At 39.1% G+C, this 23,522-nt stretch overlaps 1 protein-coding gene across 1 annotated transcript in view; it reads left to right on the forward strand.

Annotated features, from left to right (window-relative positions):
• GMDS (GDP-mannose 4,6-dehydratase) overlaps positions 1-23,522 on the forward strand; it is a 408,222-nt gene that overhangs the window by 49,546 nt on the left and 335,154 nt on the right. Inside the window, exons 2-4 of the mRNA XM_035317561.1 lie at positions 8,689-8,733; positions 12,345-12,432; positions 16,854-16,963. Coding sequence (XP_035173452.1) covers positions 8,689-8,733; positions 12,345-12,432; positions 16,854-16,963 — 243 coding nt within the window. The remainder of the gene's footprint in view (positions 1-8,688; positions 8,734-12,344; positions 12,433-16,853; positions 16,964-23,522) is intronic.

Here is a 23,522-nt window from a genome sequence, read left to right on the forward strand (position 1 = left end):
TGCAACAAAATAATAATAATAAAAAAATCCTAGACTATATAAAAGCAAACAACAAAACTTTTGAAGCATATTCAGCCTCTTGTCCAAAAATATCTGACAGTACAGATTCTGAGCATAATAAAAATGTTTGGCAAAACATGGATTTCAGAGTGTTGTCTTTGGAAAAACTCTTTAAAAGCATTCTCTTTGAGTATTTGTAGATTGTGTTCCTTTGACTTGCCTAATTGTTTCCCAAGATTTTGTGACGATGCTCTTTCAGAAGGCATGGGAAGGGTTTGTCATCTTAAGAGTCCTATCATTTGTGTGTCTTTTTCATTGTTTTGAAGCATAGCTTTATGGGTTTATGACTCAAAATACTTAGCATGCCCCTGTTTCACGTAACAAGAACACGTGTAGGCTGGAGATTAAGGAACAACTCCTAAGACCTCTCCTATTACGTGAAGAAAAGTTGATACTAACAGTTGAGTAAAAGTTATTTAAAATGTAATATTTGTCTAAATATTAATATTTTCTTTCATTGGAGGTTAGCTTACAGTCCTATTTTTTTATTTGTTTGTGGTTTTGGAAATTTCAGTTGGATAATTCCATTTCTGTCCCTATTGTGAAAGTATCAAGAAGGTTATGAATTTTGAGTTATTGACATGGTAGGTAAGGATCTTTGATTCCTTCTGTACCCATCCCTGGTATTAAGAGAAATCTGAGCAGCTCAGAGTTTTGGGAAGGAAAAAAAAAAAAAAAATCTGTTGCAGTTAGGCTTGTCTGCCTCTTGGTCTCTGAATATTCACAACAATGTGTGTAGTGTTGGGGGTCACCTTTTAAACATCTCTCATACTTTCTGATCTTCACTAATAATCTTGAAATGAAGAGAGAGGAATTACATGAACAAGCAGAGTTCCTGAAAAACGGTTTGTGCTTCAGTGGATGTCAGACCAGTACAAACTGGGCTTCCACCATACTGAATGGGAGAAGTAATGCCTGAGAGTAGATGATCAGCTGCAGCACAAGGGGTCTTATCCTAGGGTTTCAGATGTCCAGGAAACACTGGTTGCTCCTATGACCTGTATGCTGTATCACTGCTCTGCCAGACCACCCCGACTATACTGTGGTATCAGTTTGGTGCTGCGTGTATCAGTGCTGTCGCTCAACCCAAGCAAATACTGCAAGACTGAGAGCTGCTAAAGCTCAGAAATACCACCTGAGCATTCCTGACTGCATTTTCAAACTTAGAACCATGGAAACATTGAAGAAAAATGAAGTTGGTTTACTGCGCATTGCTTCTCTATTGCAAGTGTAACATGCTTTCCTTCTGTTCTTGTTTGTCTGTAAATAAATGAAGTTTCAGACTAGATTCCAATGTTCGTATTTAAAGCTGTTGTGTACAGAAGAATGAATTCAAACCGTTTTTCTCTGATGTACATTCATTTACATCTTCCTCATTAAATTTGGTCTCATGCAAGTGAGATAGCGAGCGTGATGTTTATTTTGTTTCTCTGAAATAACAAACCTTGCAATTAAAAAAAAAAAAGGTGTGTGTGGGGGGGGTTGCAGTCAGAGGAGAAGAGGTCTTGGGCTAAACTTAAAGTAATATATGCTCAGGCAGTGAACATCGGTGTCAGAAAGCCTACTGGATTATCAGCAGGGGAGGCTGGTGATATGATGGTGAAAGCAGCTCTAACCTCGGCAGCTGTAGTAGGCTGCTGTAGCAAAAAAGAAAAAAGCTCCATTTGGGAACGAAGTGGGTTCTCATCTGGTATGACACGTTTTGAGCTATGGTCATAGGTTCGGGTGGCTTTCCCAGTTGCGGTAGTAGCAACGTTAACTGCTTTTGCTTTGGTGTCTCTAGGTTGTTGATGGTAGAGATGCCATGTTAAGATTATGGCTAAGGCTTCGTCTTTTCCTCCTTGTGTCAGTTCACAAATTACTTAAGTGCTGTGATCATAACAGATGCTGTGTTTCTTCCAAAACTCTTTCTGGACTTCATGGCTTTTATCCATTACAGCAACAAATCCTGACTCTTTCAAAATGTGAGGCTAAAATCCTTCTTTTGAGAAGGTGCCCTGCAGCTTGGTTCTGGGCTCACTGGTTTCTTTGCTCTGTGCAACCAGGTCTGCTTGTCTGAATTTCCACCAAGTAGTGTTTGGTCTTTGTTATTTTGCATTTGTTTGCAGGTTGAGAGGTTTCAGCCATAAGGTCTGATGGATTAGTCTGGGTGCTAGAGGATGGGCATATCCAGAAAGCTCTTGGCTACTGCTAGTGGGAATTGCTGCTACTGCTTGGAAAGGTAAAGGACCCCATGATACCAGTAGTTCTTTGAAAGCAGGAGGACAGGAGGATGGACAAAACCATCGTCTTGTAGCTGTTAAGTGTTCCAGGTTTCCATTACAAATACTACATAGAGGTTTTAATTTTCTTGTGGACTGTCGTCCCTGTGATTTGTGTTGCCATGTTTATAGAGCTGTTAGAAACATTTGTACAATCCCTGTGGTTTCACTAGTGAGACAGAAAAATACAGCTAGGTTTTTCTCAAATTTAGAGTTCGTAATTGGTTTACTTTAGTATACTGCCCACATTCATATCTGAAGAAAGATGTAATGTATTATGGCTTATTACATGAATTCGGGAAAGGCTTGTTCTTTAAAATCTTTAAAGCTGCTTTACTGATACTTTTCCTCTTTATAAAAATAATTCTGTGGACACATCTGAAAACTAGCAGTTATTTTTGGGTACCTGAACGTTTGAGTGTTTAGAGGGCACGATTTATTTATTTATTTATTTATTTTAAAAAAGCCTGTCAAGCACCTGACTGTCTTCACTGGGAAATTTGTGGTAAGCATATTTGGAAATAACACATTAGGTATCAGATTTTCTTAGTCATTAAAAAACAAACATATACATACACACCTTAGCGTAATCAGTTTGGTGTAATTCATTTTCCCAAACTGTTTTTTTTTTGTGTGTGTGTGTGTGACAGCTGCAGGCTGTTGGATATTATAGAATATGATTTAGACTGATTTGATATTCAAAAATATCAAATCACTTAAGCAGCATTGCGTTTTCATTTGGTTCTCTTTTTTTGGCTTAATTTAAGCCAAAATTCGTAACTGGTTGCCTCTCCTAACTGTAAGGAGCAATTTTAATTACACAAGGTTATTCTCTTTGTATTGGCTTTGGAAAGGCACAGTAAGTTTTTTTAGACAAGTGTCTATGCCCAGGTTCACGGTAAGTTAGCTATAAATATTGATGATCTGTGTAACATTGTTCTGGATAAAGAGAAACTGTGAAGGGAGGAAGGAAGAAAAACTTTTTGCTGTTGTATGTAACCACTTGCAGTTCTTAATATAACTTAATAGTTTACCAGTGGAATAGTGTATGAAGTCAGAAGGAGCTCAGACTCGGAAATAACATGGTGATTCACTTTTCCAAAGCAACTTTGCTTTTCTATTAAATGACTCTTAATTGAAAAAGGACAGAGTAATGCAATTAGAACGCTTCTGTTGTTGCTAATAATTCTTCCTTGTGCCTAGTTTTTAGTTGTACTGCGTTTAATGCATTACAAAAACCTTCAATTGTGAGGAATGTTTTTTTAAAATAAGATTTTTAATATTTATTACCTTTTGACTTTTGCGAGAACAAAAGGACACTTGTTTTCCTATTCTTACTTGGCCAGAACACAAATCTGAATAGCAAAATACCTACTGCATTCGTAGGGTGGCAGCTTTAATAAATCAGTTAAAAACTTCAGAGTTCATAGCTCTTCTTTTTTTCAGTATGGAGGATTTTTTAATGTGTGCTTTAATGCTTTACCTCAAATACTGCCATGAAGATTTGAGACAAAGTCCAGCACTGTTCTGTTTATAGTAGCTACAAAAAAATACTTACTTCCGCCATAAATCACTGAAAGCGATTAGAAGTATGCATTTTCAGCAAAAAATAACATTTCACTGTGTTACTCTTTCAGATTTATTTTTTTGAAAGAAGGATGCTATGTCATGCTATAAATAAATGGTGGTTATTATGGATTGTTATTAAAATCATTTAGATGTTGCTTTAGAATGGTATATGTTCACTGCTCCAAAGGATCTGTCACCACAGTCCAGCTTAAGTCACTGAAATAGCATTAGCCTACAGCTATGCGGAAGTTTAAAACTTGATGAAGCAACTATTTATTGTGGAAGGCTACTAGTGCCACCAGTTCTATGTATCTCAATGGAAGTATATGTTATTCCTTTAAATCAGGATAAGGGAATATTGTGATGGTGCAATGTTGGTGAAAAAATGCTTTAATTAAGAAATAAAAACCCCATGTTCTATGACTGAATGTATACCTCTTCCCTTCACGTTCCTTCCCCCAAACAGGCTAATTAAACCTACCAAAATGGGACTTCAGAGCACAGCTATAGCTTGTAATTCAAAAGGAGTTTAGGACTGTTATGAATGACTTTGATAATTGACACCATCTATATTTTGACCTGCCCTGAACTCACCTTTGTAGTGTTATTTGTAAGGGTATGTCATTAGCCTTTTTCAGTTGTGAACTTTGTAAGTATAACCATCTTTGGTCTTTGTGGAAAATTATGGCATTTTTTTTCCCAAAAGGAATAACAAAGTCTGAAAACCTGGTATAGGAGCTGCAGAAAAGTACAGAGCAGGCCTATAAGCATATGACACATGGACAGATATTTCATCATACCTACCTTTAAAATATAAAAAATATTAAAAAGATAGAAACCTTCCTCAAACAGTGCATCTGACTGAAGTTGTTGTATTCTATGTTCTCAGGCTCTCCTGCCAATATATTTGCAGATGGGCAGGCATTAGGAGTGAGGAAGACAGCACAGTACTCAGACTCTCTCCCCTGCTGTGTTACCCAATGAGGTGCTGCTTTTTCTGTGGTTGTCTCTCTTCTGGGCTGGAGCCAGGTTTTGCAGGTTCTGGCTGATGCCTACTCTGTTTCAGAAAGAAGTAGAGATCTGGACTGTTGGTGGACAGTTTCGTTAGGATCTTCAGCAAGATTTCTTAGTGATTTGTATGACTTTGCTATAAAATTGCATGTTTGTGTGGGATGTCATCTTCACCACAATACTGTGGAGATATTTCCTCTAAAATGTTCAGACCCCCACCCCAGTCCTCTTCTCTGAGAGTCCTTTCTTTTCTGTGTAATGGTTATAGTACACCTGCATCACTTGTGTTAGGTTTTTAATTCCTTATCCTCCTTCTATAAAAACAAACAAACAAACAAAATTCTATTATTTCCCCCAGAATTCAAGGAATTATAATGAGAACTCTGTGCATCCTGCTCCTGATTTCACTTGTTTGTTTGTCTGGTGCTTTGTTTTGCTTCTCTTTCTTTAGTAGAAAGGAGCTGTAGGGAAGGAGGATCCTTCTCTAGATTACAAGTGTTCAGGTAGGATGTGTAACTTAGTTCTTGATTCCAGGAACTCTGTGGGGAGGATATTGGAACTGGTCACATCAAAGGAAGATGTCTTACATTTGAGATTGCTTTTACAGCCTTATCTGAATGTGTCAGTATGTTTGAAATTAGGCTACGGGTACAAATGTGATTCCCTGTGTAGAACAGTACAAAATAAATGAGATATGGATAGTTAAACAGGCTATTTAATTCCCCTTACTTTCAGTTTTCTGTATAAATTGTCCTATTCTTTGCTCATAGATCAAGTCAAATGTTACTTTTATTTTAGATGTTTGTGGTGAGACTCTGACTCTTGTATATGTCTCAATTTCTTTGCTTTGTTGGAAGGGGTTTTCTCTGATAGCAAGTCAAATTTTATTGAAGTTCTTGACATTAACTACTGTATTAAATATAAAATATTGCATCCTAAGGTTGTCTCACTCTAGTGTATATGGCTGTTTTCTTTTGTCTGGGAATTTTACAGACGTTGTAAGACAGCTGCAGTTGGAAACCTGCTGCTGTGTATTGGAAGCCAGCTAAGTATCATTCTTTGCATATGCTTTCAAGCTTCTTTGGCTGAAGGTGGTGAAGTGATTCTTTAAGTCTGATATGTCAGTGTGCTGATGAAGAACTGTTTTAATTGAGGAGGTTTATGTAACCACTCTTGTCAAACTGTTTTGACTGTTCAAAATCGTCTGGAATATCTGCGCAGAGCCAGGTCTAGGATTCTACCTGAAGTAGTTCATAGCCTATTTTCTTTTATTAAAATGGATGTTTTTTTCCACAAAGGGAAGTACTTCTGTCTTCTGAGGCTTTGTGACTCGAAGCAAAAGCTGCTACCTCCAACAAAAATTGAACTTTCTTACTAATTATCTAGTTCCTTAATGTTCCTTTCCTGGTTTAGTGATCCTGGAACCCTGCTGTATAAGTTGAAATATATAAGTTAAATATAAGTTGAAATAAATAGCTCCAGTACTAGAATTTATATGCATAATGTAGGTTTAAACCACTTAACAGAGCTTGCTTAATAATTCCTAGATCCTTGATCCTGCTAGGAAAAGATTGAAGCTGCTATCCTTACAAGCTGCAAACTCTTAGGCACTTAGCTGATTACCATTCTTACTGACAGCTGCTATACTGAAAAGAAAAGGAAGGAAAATGTGAAAGTTGGGGGCTTTCTGTGATAACGTGTCATAATGCAGGACAGCTCAAATCTGCATTGTGTGCGATTAGCAGACAGTAAATCAGCTGTGCCGTGCTACAGCCAGAAACCAGTAGCTTTCACACTTGCTGCCTGTTTCCCACTCATTGTGAAGCCCTGCCCTATCACTTGATAGACCTGGAAAGGAAGCACAGAGGAAGCGAATGCCACTGCTGGTTCAAAATGTTCCAGTGCGATTGGAAAGTCTGAGCAATGGCCTGGGTGAGAAGAACAAGACCTTATTGACAGGGTTCAATCCTAGTCAAGTCTGTTTCACATCAACTTCCTAAGCAATCACGGCCTTTCTTTCTTCATCTCCTTTGCACTCTCTGCATTTCCCACTTCTGCCTCCTTTTCGTTTAGTTTAGTTGAATGTGTAACCAAGGAGTCTTAGGGAGTTTTCCCTGATCCACCTCTGCTAAATCCTGGGGGAATTGCTGAGAGAAACAACTACATTAAAGGCTTTTGGGCCCAACCACACATTTCTCTAGAGTTTCCATTGCCTTTTCTTTGCTTCTCCCTTCGATGGGATCTTGTTCTGTGTGACATCCAGGAGCACATACTGTTCCACGGATTCCATGGCACACATGGCTTGTTTTTTTTCAGATCAACCAGTGTCATGGTCTGTTCTGGTTACAGGCACTGGGAAGTTGTGAGTAGGAAGTTGTGAGCACATGCACATTGTACGTGCATTGGGAGGGGTATGTGTAAGCTGAGACTTCTGTGGTTTCGGGCTCTTCTCGACTGTGTAAGACTTTGAAACTTTTGCACCATCAAGGCTCCAGCGTTTCAGCAGCGCTGGAGTTTTAAACATACAGTAGTACCCTGCACCCTGCCATTGTGAGTAGATTTAAGCATGATTTTGCCATCAATGTACTACCCTCCACAGGCCATCCTGCTGCTTTAGGGCCTCCTGGTGCTTCTCAAATTTCTTTCTTCACTATGTTATTCTCCTTAGGCAGCCTGAGATGAGAAAAGTTCATTTAATCTTAGGTGAGAGGTTGCTCTCTGGAAGCATGGCTTAAGAAAAAGAGGACCCAAGAGCTGTGTGTTCAGTTCTGTGCTTTGGTGTCTCTGGCCAGGATCATGTCAGGGTAGATGCACATAACAGAGCTTAAGCATGTAAGCAAAGGTGGTATCCCATGTTTTTGTGGTATTCCTGAGGCAAGGCAATTGACTCTGGAATGCTCTCACATTATTAAAGGAATAAATTAATTCAAGAAAGTAAAAGAAACAGACTTTGGGCACGACTGATATTCACTGCATTGGTTAGTGCTTATTCCAGAAGGGTAAACTTTGCTGGATTTGTGATGGCACATATAAATTTGAGGATAATGTGTCGTTCTGTATTTGGTAATCCTGGCAATAGTGATGCCAGGAAAATCATTTTCTTTCAGGAAAACATGTGCTTTGAAGCACTTGCTTTTGGGGAGTTCTGTAGTTTTTTTGACAGGCATTCAAAAGGGGGAGGGGAACGGGGAACACCTCTCTACCCTCAATGATATACAAACTGTGGTAATGGCCTCTATTCAGTAGTATAAATATAAAGTGTGCTAGGGATGTTTTTTGAAAAACTCAGTAAGTCAGGCAGAATGATTGCTCTTTAGACTGCTTGTGGAAGGAGTGTGTGCCCAGTGATGTGTGTGACATGGTGCTACAGAAGCCTATAGGTGCGTTGTCAGTGCACTAGGCTTGCACGAATTTCTTTAGAATGTTTTTCCTCCCCTATCTCCAAAATAGTTCAAATTCAGTAACTGCTGCGGTTAGGATATTTTGGAAAGATGTCCCCAGACACTTTATAATGGAACTTGGGAAGGGATTCAAGAGACAGGAGTTCTCAACCAGCATTTGTAAGCAAGTTATTTTAAAGTATACTGCCTCTTAATCTAAAATTAACCAAAAAGCATCTATAGCATTCTAGGTCAGTGCATAAATCTAGGGAAGTCAAAGTATATGCTTGCAATGAGTTGACTGAACGGCAAATTTTGTCTTCCCTTTTTTGAGAGAGTAACCAGTCCAAATCTCCCAGGCCCATTCACTGTGTTTCTAACACTTTCCTATATCTTTCTCTTCCCAGGATGGATCGTACTTGGCTGAGTTCCTGCTGGAAAAAGGCTACGAGGTGAGTGACTCAGTGACCAACTGCAGGCTGATGGAATCACTTGGATGCCGCTGCTCTAGCTTCCTTTGCTTCTGTCCTCTGTGTATGTTTTCCACTTAACCCTAGATAACAAATCAAAACTCCAGAGAGGAATGTGCAACACGGCCTGTAATCATGCCAGCTTATTGTACTATTTATCATCTAATGTCCACTGGTGGATTCCCTCTTCTCCTCAGGGTATAGCTGCTTTGCATGTTTCCCGCCAACTCAGATAAGCAGTAACCTGTGCGAGCCAAAACTGTAAGGAATTAGGGCATAATTTATGATGCAATGTACCACATAAAGGAATAAGGATCTCTTGTTCTTTTTGTCTCTCTTGACGCTAATGGCCCTCTTATTTTAACAGTTGTACTTTAGTGAAAACCTTGCATTTTGCTTTCATTGTATTATTGCTTAGCAAATGATTTTATTGACCTTTTCCTTAAAATAAAGGGAATCAGATTCTTTCCTACTGTGTAACTTAACCTGCCAATCACCCTTTTTTTCTGTGGACCACCAGTGTAACAATCACATTATTATGGAACGATTCAGTGGGTTTGAACTGTTGTGGACACATGTCTGGGAACACTAGCCCTATCGGTCATGAAAGATGCTTCCAGAGGTATGATGGTAGAAGAAAAAGGAAGAAAAGGGATGGTCGAATTAATCTCTTCACAATGGAGTATTTTCTGGGTCAGTAAAAGTTTAGTGCTCACTAATATTGGCTAATGATGTCTGTTGTAACATTGCTTTGTAGCTTAGTAAGAAGACTCTTCTCAGCAGGTCAGCACTTTCCATGCTTTCGCACATGGTCAGTCTTGCCTTGCTCATTACATTCTTTCTGCTGCTTTGATGATTGATCTAATTACTGGTTTTTCAGTGTTGTAAATAGATGATTTTTACTATTTCTCCATTCCACTTGGGGATGAGAATTATCATTGTGGTTGCTTCTTCTAGCTTGCAGGTAAAAGCATGTGCTCTTTCTTAGTCCACGATGAAATGAGAACTGCTAACTGCAACTAAAATGAAATATAGATCCGTATATTTCCTCATATGGAAATATATAGATCTTTTTCATAGTAGCAAGATAACAATAGGAAGGTAGAGGGTTTTTCCTTTTTGTTCCTCAAATCTCCATCTATTTGTTGAAATTCTTTATTGTATTCCTAGCTGGAAACCTCAGTTCCTGAATAAGTCAGTGCTGGGGTAAATGTGATAACTGATTGATTGCCTCCCTAACCAAGGTCATTTGTTTTACTGTTCAGTTTTTTAATTGTGATCTATCTAAAGATCAAGCCCTATTGAGGGAAAATCCACCGATCTTACATTCTTAACTAGATTAACCTGTTTGCACACATTTTGGCTTGTCACAAAGTTTGCATTTCACCTGTCCCATGCAGACAAAGGTACCTTTCATCATTTTTACAGTAATATTGCTGTCATGGGTTAAGCATTTGGCAGGCTTTCTTTCTCTTGTATGTGCATACCAGAAAAAGGAGTGGGAGGTTTAAAAAAAAAAAAAAAAAGTTGTTTTATTGTAATGGCTGGATGCAAGAGGCTCCCTGGATTTGTTTGAAGCATTTTGAAGTCCTGGGGTGATTGCATTTAACACATCTCATTGGTTAAATGTTGGTATCGCAGTCATTCAGCTGACTCAAAGTTCTTGCAAGTGCAATCTTTCATCAAGCATTGTGTTGGCAAGGTCTGACCTATTGGTCAATCATTTGTGTGAACTTGATTTTCAGCATGATTTAATTCAGAGAGAATTGAGAGATTCAGAGGCCTCATCTGCATTTTAGGCTAAAATGTCTGATTTTGCCAGGACAGTTGAAGTATTTCCATTAACTTCCTTTTGAATAACTTGATACTTTAAAATGGTGAAGTCTTGTTTTGTTGAGCAAATCAGATGTTCATTTCAGCAATCAAAGTATTACCAGCATCTTTTGCAAAAGCGAAGTTGTTATGGAGGTATCATGTTTGACAGCATTTCTCTATAAGCCATATGTCCCTATGAATTGTCCACACATTCCACAAATTATCTTGATGGGGGTTTTAACTACAGAACTTAAAACTTATATTGATACATTCGTTGTTTGGGAAACAATTTTTCATTTTTTGCGGCCATGTGGCTAAGATCCCTGTTGATCTTCAAGATGTAGGTATTCTGCTCAGTTGCAGGATGTTTAGCATTTGAATGCTAGAACAAGCTATGTTATGAGGCTGTTGTGTAGCTGGGCAATAGAAATTTAATGCAAGGAAATCACATCTTAGATTTGATGTGCAAGTTGTAAAGATGAATCTGTTCAGCTATAATTACAGACCTTGTCACCAAAATGTCATTCATAAAGCAGCAAGCTGGTCTCACTCTCAGGTTGTAAATACCTTTTTTTCAGTTAAATTTCAGACTTAAGATGGAATAAAGTGTTCTCTGTGTAAATAACTGTAGCTTTTGCCATGTGTAAAACAAAAACAAAACAGAAAACCAAAACAGCCCACCAGCCCTTCCTGCTGGTGTATTCTCACCAGCAGGAAGGTAAAGTTAGCATGAAGTGAGCCTGAAGTGATGGACCAACTTAACCAAGCCTTGGATACCTCAAATTGTAAAGGATCACCTTCAGAAATGAAGAATGGTGGAGGACAGTCAGATGCTGAAGCTTGATTTCACTTGTGCAAACACAATTCCTGAAGCAGGTAACCTAAGCAAGCTAATGTGAGTTTGGCAGCAAGCACGGGGCTATCTTACATAAGGAGAAACAGGATCGGTGTTAGAACATTTTCTCTAATGTATTAGGCACAAACAGGCTTTTCTTTTAACATTAGTCAGAACTGCTGCTTTTTTACCAACTTATTTACAGTGGCTGGTTAAGGGAAATTCCCAACCTGTGTTTCAGTCTTAGGCTTGCCTGTGTGTCTTGTAACCCATCTGAGAACACTGACTCATGAGGTTAAAAAAAAAAAAAAAAAGACTGACTGTTCTGTCTGTTCTTCCAAGACATCAGGGAGTGAATAACAGCTGTTTTCTAAAATATATTTGGGCCTTTCTGCTGCTGCTTTTTCTTCCTCCCTTCCCTCTTCTCTGCCCACCTCTTTCCTTCCCCTAGTCAAAACTCCTAGTTTTTCCATGCCTGTCACCTTTGGCTCCAGAAAGGCTTCTCTGTAACCAGGTAGAAGTAGTTAACTTGGGATCCACGTATTGCTTCTCCAACTCTAGTGATACTGGCGAGTTCAGCTCGCTAGGAGATACGCTGCTCCTGGGCAATTCAGTGGGTTTTCTGTACTGTGTGTGATGCTTGGGCTGCTAGTGGTGTCAACAAGGGAGAAGGTGAAACCGCTCAAGGGTACTAAAATAAATGACATCATAACGCATCTCAAAGTATTTTGTTAGGATTTGGACCCTACAGGTCTGCCTTTACGAATGGAGGCAAACTGATTACTTGATCGAAGGACAAGGTACATGTGTCTGAAGGGAGAGATGATGGGTCTTCTGTTCTTAAAATATCACAAAAACATAAACATAAAGTTTTAAAGTTTAAATCATTTTCCCCTCTTATTTTTACGATTTCCTTTTATATTTTTCCTTGTTTAACCCCCAGGTGCATGGAATCGTTCGTCGATCCAGTTCCTTTAATACAGGCCGGATTGAACATCTCTATAAGAATCCGCAGGCTCACATTGAAGGAAGTAAGACTTTGTTTTTACATTTACTGTTTTTTTAGTCTACTTGTTTGGTGAAGAAAGATTCCCAGATGCAGGAAGGGAATCCCAGTTTCCTCTGGTTGAATTGTATTAACTAGTAGTTATTTTTAAGCCATGCTTCATATAGGATTTGTTATTTAAAAAAAAAAAAAAAAAAAAAAAAGCACTTAATAGCTAAGCTTATTGTTATGTTAGCTTCTATCTCAGGAAAGTAATTATTTTTCTATGATCAAAATGTGACAAAGCATATACATATGTGTGGCTGTATTACCAAGAGGGGAAAACATGAAGGGCCCAGGAAGATACTTCCTGTTAGGCAGAAATATTGGTGTGGTTCTTGCATAGGCTGTAGCAATTACAAGGTGGCTGGCTCTCCAAAGAGCTATAAAAGTTTGAAAACATTAAGATATTGGAACACTAAAATGTTTGAGGCAGGTATCTTAAACATTTTACCTACAAATTATTTACCAATATGTTATTGATGCAGCTAAATTGGCTTTTACATCGCTGACAGCATGAAATCTCATGTTTAAATAAGTGTTTGTTTAATTGCTAGTTTTCTTTTAGTTTTGCAGTCTCCCTTCATAGTTTCTGGGCCATATTTTCACAGATTCTTCACAATGGAGCTAGTCCCACTTATACTGTACAAAATATTGTGCAGTAAGAGATATAGTAAGAGAATAACGTGATATGTTACTGGGCTCTCCTCAGAACTGTTTCTAGAACAACTTGTATCAAGAAGATGCATTTATTTGGTTCTTCAGTTCACCCAGCAACCTCCTATTTATTGCATGAACCTCCTTCGAGGGGTACAACGTTAGTGATGTTCTTCACCCCACTTCTGTTTCATCATGAGCTTCTTAGTATCTGATGGAGGTCTGAGGATAGCCTTATGTGACATAAATAAAATATGATAAATTCTTCCTGATGACAGGAAGAATGAATGCTCAAACCATCAAAATGTCCCCACCATGGAAACGAGTACCCGTTTTTCCTGAAGGAAATGCATTACTCTTGGAAATTTGCTGAAAATAATTTAATGTCTACTTTGCTGATAATTTGGAGATCAGAAATGATTATACTTTAGTGCACACCCAATTGTTTCAAAGTATTTTGCTGTAATTTTCTCCTCTTTGTTTAATGAGGAGAAAAATTATTGGATGGTTCCGGTTCAGCAGACGTTTGGAGGACTGAGCTTTTGAATGAAAATGTAGTTCTTCATGCTAGGCGCATTTTGTAAAGTTGTTCACGCTGACACTGCCTTAAAGAAGGCCTTCCCATTGGAGGTGTTATCTCTAAATATCTCTGTGCCATAAGCAAATCTCAAGTCTTTTGAAGTCTGCTTCCCACGATGGTCCAACAGAACATAATTTAACAAATTGTAACAAATAATGCAGCTTTTAGATTTGACTTGATTCTTTGCATGTCTCTTTAAAAAAATGTTTTGGACATGACTTCAGTGGAATTCACTGTGAATAGTTACTACTTACTGTACATTGCTGCTTAAAATATCTTCATGAAGAATACTGAACCCTGTGTATCCAACAAGGGAAACATAAGAACTGTATCCCATGACTTAAATTTATGGCTTTCAAGGTAAAATCAGGCTAAATAAATAAATAAAAGAGCCTATATATTGTGAGGTCCATCTTGTGAATATGAAAAGGGATTTGAGAAGAAATTCTATATCACAAATAGTATGCATACCGACGTTTAAGGAAAGGGATAGAGGAAGGGAACAAAGAAAGCAGACCTGAAGTGTTTCACCCCACTTAATCTCATTTTCCTTTAACTGAAGAATGTAGCCATGTGAATTGAAAGAGGAGGAATTGCATTTGGAATCTCAGGAAAGGCTGCTCCATGGCAACTGGTTTGAAACAATGAGTTTCCAGGCAGTACTAGAGGAAGCAAAGAAGCAATAGTAGTTGATGTGAACAAACTCTAAACTTGTTTGCCGTGTGTTCTTCCCATGAAGAACTGATTACACATTGCAGGGGGTAGATGATCTTCATAGACAGTGAATCTCTTCATCCCAAAAAAGCATGAAAAACAGGAAGGAAAACAAGGTTCCCTGAAGCAAGCCCTGCAGCTACTGCTTGATGAGGAGGCTTTTAGGTTGGACAACTTTGTTAGCAACTTTATTAATATCTACCACTGCTTACCCAAAGGTGTTGACATTTAATCTGTAAGTCTTTGCACCAAATAAACCCCACTTCTAGTAGGCCTTCCCACTTAGTATATTACTTTTGAAAGACCTCTTTTTCTCATGGATCAGAAAATGAACAAGACCTACCCTTCAAAAAAGGCATTCAACCAAGAAACTTTGAGGATGATGGTAGACCAAAACAGGCACACAGTGAGAGCTTTAAATATAAATTAATCATGGGAGAGCATCTCTGCTTAGTTCAACCCAGCTGTCAGCCCCCTTTCCCTTTGGGAAGCTCCGAGACCACTCTCTGGCCTGGGGATGACAGCAGAAGTGGATGTCCTTGGCATATGAAGAGGGAGCTCTTCTGTGGCATCTTTTTTGCTCTGCTGCTGCTGAGCTTGGGGAGGAAGCTGTTCTTTCAGGTCTGGAGCCTCCTCTTGTAATGGCATCTTTCTCCAAAGTGTGCTCTCTAAAAGGCTGGCCCAGCACTCAGGGATATTGCAATTAACTCCCAGATGAAGTAAGAAGAGGAAGAACAGGGCTGTCCCAATTGCCTCGGGGAAGCTTTCTTTTCTGGTGCATTTCAATTCTTCACTGCTCCCACCAGCCCACAGAGTTGTCTTGAAAAAAATAGCAACTGCCATCAGAGAAAACATTAAGCAGTGCTTGCTAGTGGTCTCTGTTTAGTGTTGCAAGAAGAATGTAGCAGTCCTTATGGAGATCTGAACACTAACAGTTTTGAGGATTACAGGTTAACACCAGTATTGAAATATTTTTGGTTTACAACCGTTTGGGATGTTGTGCATGCTACAGTCTATGGGCAGAACTTGAATTTCATTTGGGAAGCAGAAGAGTTGAATTCCCTGCAAGTGGAAATATGGTGGGGTTCTTTCACATAGAATTTGTGGCAGTAATGAAGGTAGTCCACATCATGGTTAATAGATGTGTATGCAGATAGCTGCTTGCCATCCCTCAAATTAGTCATTTTTTAAAAAGAGAATGGTAAGGTATCTTTTATCTGTTAGCCACAGCTTCAACTGGGTCTGAAGTCTTTTTCAGAACTGTTTTTCAAGCAACACAGACATGCAAGCAGACTTCAGGAATATCTTGTGGCTTGCTGGACTCTATGACTTTATCAACCTAAAGAGCCTTAATCACCTGTTGAAACAGGAGGAATGTGCAAAACTGAACACCTGAGAACTGTGACCTGTTACTTGCCTCCTTGAACTGGTTAGAAGAAAAAATGCCAGCTTAAAAACGCAACCGGCCTATCTGAACAGTGTTTTAAAAACGGTAGTGTCTTGTAATAAACCTTGTGCTTTAGTGTGGGGATTGAAAGTTGTATCTATGGATGATAACTACCCCCAAAAATGTGATCATTGTCAAGTGAGAAGAAAGCAGAATTGTACTGAAATAAGATTTCCTTCATCTCCAAGAGGAGATGTAAACATAAATTGATTACAGTCAAAAACATTATAAAATGAAAATCAATGTAAATATGGCATCTAAGTGTAAAGACTTATGGCTCAGGCAATGGGTGCCTGACTAACCACATTTGAGGCTTGTGTGTAATGCTATGAAGAATGTTTTATTGATAGTTACAGTTTTCTCTGAAATGACTTTCCACTGTGTATCGCGATCTGTAAAATACAAAATTGGTTGTCATGCACTGAGTTGTACATTAATGTTACCTTAATTGTACATGAATGTCACCTAAATGTTCACCTTACAGGAAGCCTAGGCATTTTTGTCCCTTTTTTGGTAGTTGTGTTATGAAATTATTTTCAGTGAGGGGCTTAAACATTGGTATCATTTTGGAAAGGAGGAGAAAGCTGTTATGTGTATGCTTAAGTTTGCAAAAATGTCTGCAAAAGAAAAATTGGAAGCCCCAAACTAAAATGCTCTTTTTTGTGTGTGGTTGAAATTCATTATGACTTTGATCAAATTTATATAACCTGGGTTAATGAAGTGTAAGCTATTGAAGAGATGATGTTGCTAGGTTGAATAATAAGGTTAAATATTGCTAGGTAAATCATGTTATTCAAAAGAGAATCTAAAATGGTATTTATTACTCCTGCAGGGAAATAAATATTGTGCCTAAAGAAGAAGAAAAGCAAAATTTTACTTAGCTAATGTTCTCTCAACTTTTACCAATAAGTGTTTCTTTGGACTTTAAGCTTGAAATAGGGTGTGGACCAAGAATGCTGTATTGTTTTGGTGTTAAAGTATATTAATGTTGTGTTCTTAAACTCTGAAGACATGAAGCTGCACTATGGTGACCTCACGGACAGCACCTGCCTGGTGAAGATCATTAATGAAGTCAAACCCTCTGAGATATACAACCTGGGAGCTCAGAGCCATGTTAAGGTAAGTAATGTCTAGCACTGAGAATGAAGAATGTTCATTGCTGGTGGCATACTGCTTTGATTGTTTTGGCCTGCAACATTTAAAGCAATTTTAACAACATTTTAATATATTAAATATTGCCTTAAATCAAGATAGATGTGTTTTCTTTGGTGCTGAATTATTGCATGGGTTTTGGTATTGAATATGTAATAAGATATCAGAATTGGTGGGGTTAAATTACCATTATCAACAAAACCGCTAGGTTTAGAAGTCTAATTTTTCTACTATTTGAAACAACTTCTGCTGTGCAGCATGCCACAGATCAACCCTAGTGGAGAAGTTATGCAATATTTAGCTAGGCCAGACTATGATTAGAACCACATTATTCTATTTGCATCAATATTCTATTTGCATTAAAACTGATGCATATATCTATCATTTGCAGAAATGCTTCATGTATACTGGTTTTCATGCACTTGATAATTTTTGAAAGACTGGCCTATATATAGAGAAAACAGCCTTGCTACTACTTACAGCATTATTATTTCTTTTGGTTGGAAAGTCAAGTTATGTAAACTGAAACTAAAAGTACTCGACCAGGGCAAATACTGCTGTATCACAATGGAGTATGAACAGTAGAGCAGACAACTTTCATTTGCGTTTTGCATATGTTAGGCTATATTGCTTTATTTTCAACTCAGTTCACTAACAGGTGAACTTGCAAAAACCTCATTCAGACTCCATGTCATGATTACAAACTAAAACCGACGGCCAAGTAGCAAATTGTTATGCTTACCTCCTTCCTAAATGCGTGCAACAGGAAAGTGTCCTGGTTTCAGCTGGGATAGAGTTAATTTTCTTCCTAGTAGATGGTATGGTGTTGTGTTTTGGATTTGGGACGAGAATAATGCTCATAACAACCAATGTTTTAGTTGTTTCTGAGTAGAGCTTACACCGAGTAAAGTGCTTTTCAGCTTTTCACACTGCCCTGCCAGGAGGAGGCTGGGGCTGCACAAGAAGCTGGGAGAGAAGGGAACCAGGGACCCAGACTGGCCAAAGGGATGTCCATGTGTTGTTATGATGAGCAATACAACTGGGGGGAGTTGGATGGGCAGGGGGCTGCCGCTGTTTTGGGACTAGCTGGGCATTGGTCAACAAGTGGTGGGCAAGTGCATTGTGCATCTCTTGCTTTGTGTATTCTAATATTAATTTCCCTTCCTTTTCTGTCCTATTAAACTGTCCTTATCTCAACTGACAAGTTTTACCTTTTTGCAGATTCTCTCACCCGTCCCACCTGTGGGTAGTGAGTGAATGGCTGTGTGGTGCTTAGCTGCCTGTTGGGTTAAACCACAACAGAATGTATTCTTAAGCAGTAAAATTCCCTAGCCTCTCTTGAGGGGAAAACTGAAGGAGCATTTAAGCTTTATGAAAATGAGTTTGGCCTCAGTTTTGTAAGTCAGCCTTCCTACAAAAATCAATGTGTCACTCCTATCAATCTGCAAGCCTGGAAACCCACAAGGAAATCATGCTGAAAGACTCCAGATATTGACAAGGCACAGACCAGAATATAGAGATGAAATGGAAATAATCTTGCTTTCAAATTGCTTGCATGATTGAATTATCCAGTTTGCTCTGTGCTACACATGGGTCTGGTTAGGTTTATTAGCTTGGGTACAGCAGCGTAGGAACAAGGCTACATGACTCCAAGGGCAGCTCTGGTCCAGAAGGCAGTTTATCTGCTGCTTTGCAGAATGAAACCTGAACCAGCAAACCTTGCAAGTTATTTGCAGCCTATGGTTGGGTGTTCCAGCACTTTGCTTCTTAAACCAGCATGCTGGTTAACAATCTCTGTGGAATTGGCTTGTGCCCCTAGGGATTGTTAACATGGTTCTGATGTTCTAGACCCAAACTATATCCATATGGTTGCTGCATCTGCCAGCAGCTCAAATCACAGCACTGGAAGGTAGTGAAGGGGTGGTGGTCGTGGTTATGCAGCAGTAGGTTCTTGCATAACGCCGCCATGGACTCTGGGAAAGTTGATTCCTCAAGTATTTCACTGGATGAACTTTCTGAGCCAGTGTGGATCTGGTGCCGAGTCTGGGTTTTTAAAGATCCAAAGTGCTTTGGAGCACAGTGAGGAGACATCAAAATGTCTTTTTCAGAAGCTAGCTTGAATGCAGCAGACTAATACTTAAACAATGCTAAGAAGCTGTGCTGCACATAAGGTGAAGTCTAGGCAGGGGCTTCTTTAGGGGGTGCTTATTGTGCTCCTAACGTCTCCAGTAATGCTTCTGTTGCTGCAGCTGGGGGAAGAACCTGGGTACCCCAAGCCTGACAGAGGTGACTGGGAGACTTCACTATCGTATTTATAGTACTTAAAGCTGTCCAACAATTTTTGCAGTTTTAAAGCAATTCCCAGTGTTAGAAGAGGAGAGGGGTGAGAACCTGAAAACCTGTTAGAGGTGAATGTCTTCGCTCCAAACCGAACATTTCTTGCCCTTAAACTTTGCTTATGTAAATTTACCCCTTCTACCTGCATGCATCATGTTTGGGGAAGGAAGAAAAAGTCTTCTAATCATAGTTTGCTTCACATTCAGGTCACTTTCAACCAGTGACGTCTTCAGTATTTTTTTGGTGGTGTTTATGTTGGCTTGTGTTTATGTAGAATAAAGTTTTTTTTTTTTTTTTTCCTAGTGCTCTCACTTCCAGTTAGTTTTATGTGAGCCCATGCTGAAATGAAGGAAAACAAAATAATAGGAAGTTGGTCTGGTTTCCTGTAGGAAACCAATGAAGATGAAATTGGTTCTTGGAATGAACCCACGGTAGTCTGGGAAATACTGTCAGAGAAGACGTTTTTCTGAATCATAAATGGTGAGGATTATGACTCATAAAGTAGGTCACTGAGAGGCTGATCTGATCTTGTGCATGGGAGAAAGTGAGAGAAGGCTGAAACTTACTCATGATTAAAAACACTAAACTTAACAGAATGATATCATCAGTAGGAACAAATTATCCAGTGTGCATTCCTGTCTGTTTTGATGAGGAATGGGGATTAGCTATCCGTACTGTAACTTCCACACTGGGTGTTCAGAAAACAGTAGCACATTCACTTCGTAGCTACTAAATAGGCAATTTAGCCTCATGTTCTCCATCCAGTCTTTGTATGTCTTGCTGCTCTTGCTTTTGGTGCTTTGGGAATCCACTGTGCTAATCATGATTTGTTTGCATTGAAGTTTTGTTGGAGTAATTGTTTACAGTGTATTGACTCTAAATAATAGATTATTGTGCATAGGTAGCATGCAGATGGCTTAATCTAAATAGTTACCAAAACTCTGCTTGTATCCATCTGTTAAATGCCTTCAAGTTCAATTATCCAAATGCTAGGTTGGCTAAAGAGTCCTTTCTTCATGGTGTTTCAGTAGATGCACACAGATGTAAACTTGGAACTGTTTTTCTCTAAAGGACAAGGATTCTTCCACTGACTATGCTGTAAGATTTATACTTTGAGTTGTGTTGTACTGATGGTATTTTCCTTTCAGCACTTTAAACTGCACTGAGCAGTTACATATAGGGCTGAAGAAGCGACTCCAGTTTTGGTGCTGTTGTTATCCTAGTAACCATGCATTAAATAGGCTAGTCCCATGGGTCTGTAGTGCAGATAGCCACAACTGTTCCATTTACTTCTTTAAATTGCATTGAGTTGGCAACCTGGATTTTGCCTACTTACTGTTGGGGTTTGTTGGTAGAAATTTTATAGCAGATGTGTTTTATGAGATGAAAACATGTTGGCTTTTCTGTGATAGACGTTCCTTACATATGCAACATTGAAGGGCAGTATCTTACTTGCATGTAACTATATTTAAAGTCAGTAAATGCTCTGTTCTTTACCTGGCAAGATGTGTACAGGTTTCTTTTCTTCATCTTTAGTTTACATTCTGCTCAGTTTTAATTAGTTTTAATTCCTTGTAAACATATAGGTGTTAGGAGATGTGCAGGAATTAATTTTCAGCCCACAGTAGTGGGGTTGGATGGAATGGTAGTGGGGGCATTGGGATGGACTGTTCTTGAGCACGGAAGAGGAGATCTTAGAAAATCAGTGAGCTCTTCTAGATCCCTCTTCTTTTGAGGGCTGTATCCAATGGTATCCTACCAAGCAGATCCCTGAACAGTCCAGAATTTGCTCTTTTGAAGTCCAGGATTGTCATCCTGCTTCGTGTCTTGCACCCTCCTCTCAGGATCAATGAACTCTACAGTCTCAGACACTGCAGCCAAGGATGCCCTAACTAGTTCTTCCATGTCTGTAAGAATCAGGTCTTTATAGGATTCCCCCTTGTTGGTTGTTCAGTCATGTATGTCAGGAGCTTATCATTAATGCACTCAGGAAACCTCCTGGTTTGCTTGTGCCCTGCTGTGTTGTTCCTACAGCAGATAGAAGGATGGTGAAAGTCCTCCATGAGGGCCAAAGCCTATGAATGTAAGGTTTCTTCTAGTTAGCTGATGAAAGGCTTTCTACTACATGTTGTAAAGCCTACTTGCATCCCTGGACTGCTCCTGGCTTGAGGAGTCCAGAACCTTGTGGAAGACAGAGCTTCCTCCTTTCTTCACACTGCACTCTTATAGGTTCCATTTTCCTGCAGTTGTAACAGTGCTTTTGAACCCTGCTGGGGGCGTGTGGTGGTGTGCTGCTTTATGGTGAGGAAGGCAGTGTTTGGGACACAGCCTCGAAGCTAGTATCCCTCTGTTCAGGGTACACGTGTATCAAATATTTAGAAATCTTGCTTTCTCTCTCCTGCAGGTTTTATCAGAGATACTAGAGGGACAGTTTGCTTTCCTCACCCACTTTATATTCATGTAGTTATATAATTGAAAATAATTTGAGAAAACTCAGTGTAGGAGACAATGTTGCCCTGAGGTGGTCTCATGAAGAAGGTGAGTACTTAGCTATGAGGAAGGTCAAGGCACAACCTTAAATAACATAGCCCAGAAGTAAGGCAGAACTGAGAACCAAAGTCTCCTGACTCAGTTCTGTGATGCTTTCAAGGTCTGTAGCCAGGCTGAGGGAACATGCCTTCTGTGTAGAACAGCTCTTTGCTAGGACCCTTGTTTTGAAAATCCTTGAACTTGGTTCAGTTTAGCTTTAACCATCTCAGTAACATTGCACTAAGGTAACTTTAAGTTAGGCATTGCCTGTTTGTTATATTAGTTCTGAAAATAGTGTTTGTTGGTTTTTTCTTTGCTGGAGATGTGTTTTAGTACTGTAGCCCATGTTAAACAGAAATGTTTCCCACTACTTTGTAGGGTGGATTTTTATCACAAATAAATACCAATCAGTAATCTTAATGCCACTTACGTGCTCGTATACTAAGTGTATATTTAGGCAGATAGTTCCAGTTCTGCAGTGCTGACTCGTGGCAAAAGTTGCTTTTTAGTTTACAGTCTCACCTGTATGAAATTGCAGGCTAGGTAACTCAAGGAATTAATTGCAATTTTTCTAAAATCCTGCATTAGTAACAAGGCTTAATTGTGCATTCCATCTTGCATAATGAATGTTCTGTATACCATACCTCATGGTTCTTATTGTTCAGTATACCTTGTTCTGCTGTATTTTTATTGCATAGGTTTTCTTATAAATATCACAGAAGCTCACAGCTGCTTGGAAAACAAATGGATTTTTTGCATTTTGTAAAACAAGTAGCTTGGCTGTTCTGCGTAACAAGATCCAGTCTACGTAATTGAAAAGAATATTAGCAGCACTCTTTTGTAGAGATGTAATACTTATTCATAGGCAAAAATAGGCCTAATATACCTTAATTTTATGGAGTTGAAGAATTTTATATTTATGCTTTATAGGATATTTTATTGTCTCAAGATGATATCAAGTTGCTCCTAATTTAGCATGTATGGCCGTTCACATTATTAGACAAAAAGTTAGTTCCCCAACCTGATCTGTGCTATAACAAGGCTATAAATAGAGAACCTTTGGCCCCAGGGTACTTCTGCTTAGCATGGGATCCCCGTGCAGCCCTCTAGTACCTTGTTTTGTGGCATGCTTGGGTACCTGTCCATCTCCTGTCATCTGATCGTTCGTTGTGGCAGCTTGTAACACCAGCCTCACAAACACAGCCCTGCAAGAAAATTGTTATGCAAAACAGCAACTTCCGTCCTTTCACATTGCCTCATGTGATGGTATCTTGGTTATTAGCCAGGGAAATCAGAATTTCTGCTGTAAATGTAGAGGAGAAGGAATTGGCTGGGCTACTTTCTGTCCCCCAGAATCCTTTATTGCTTTTGCTGGTGGTGGTAGATACCAAGGATGTGATCCTGTCAAGTGCTGAGCAGTTTTAATGTAGCTCAGCACAACCTATAACTGCTTTAACTTGAGGCAGCTGGAATTACTTGGGTGTTCTCCTGAGTTCTGTCCAGGATGCTGTGCCCTTGTGGGATGAAGTTGTAGTGCACCAGAGGGCAGAATAAGCCTCCTGAGTGCTGCTTTCTAAGGCTTGCATGCAGTGGTCTTCTGTGTGTAGCTTACAAACTCCTTAAGCAATCTGACTCTTTTCTAACAATCAAATTTTAGCTA

This window comes from Oxyura jamaicensis, chromosome 2, assembly GCF_011077185.1.
Source record: "Oxyura jamaicensis isolate SHBP4307 breed ruddy duck chromosome 2, BPBGC_Ojam_1.0, whole genome shotgun sequence".
Lineage (NCBI taxonomy): Eukaryota > Metazoa > Chordata > Aves > Anseriformes > Anatidae > Oxyura > Oxyura jamaicensis.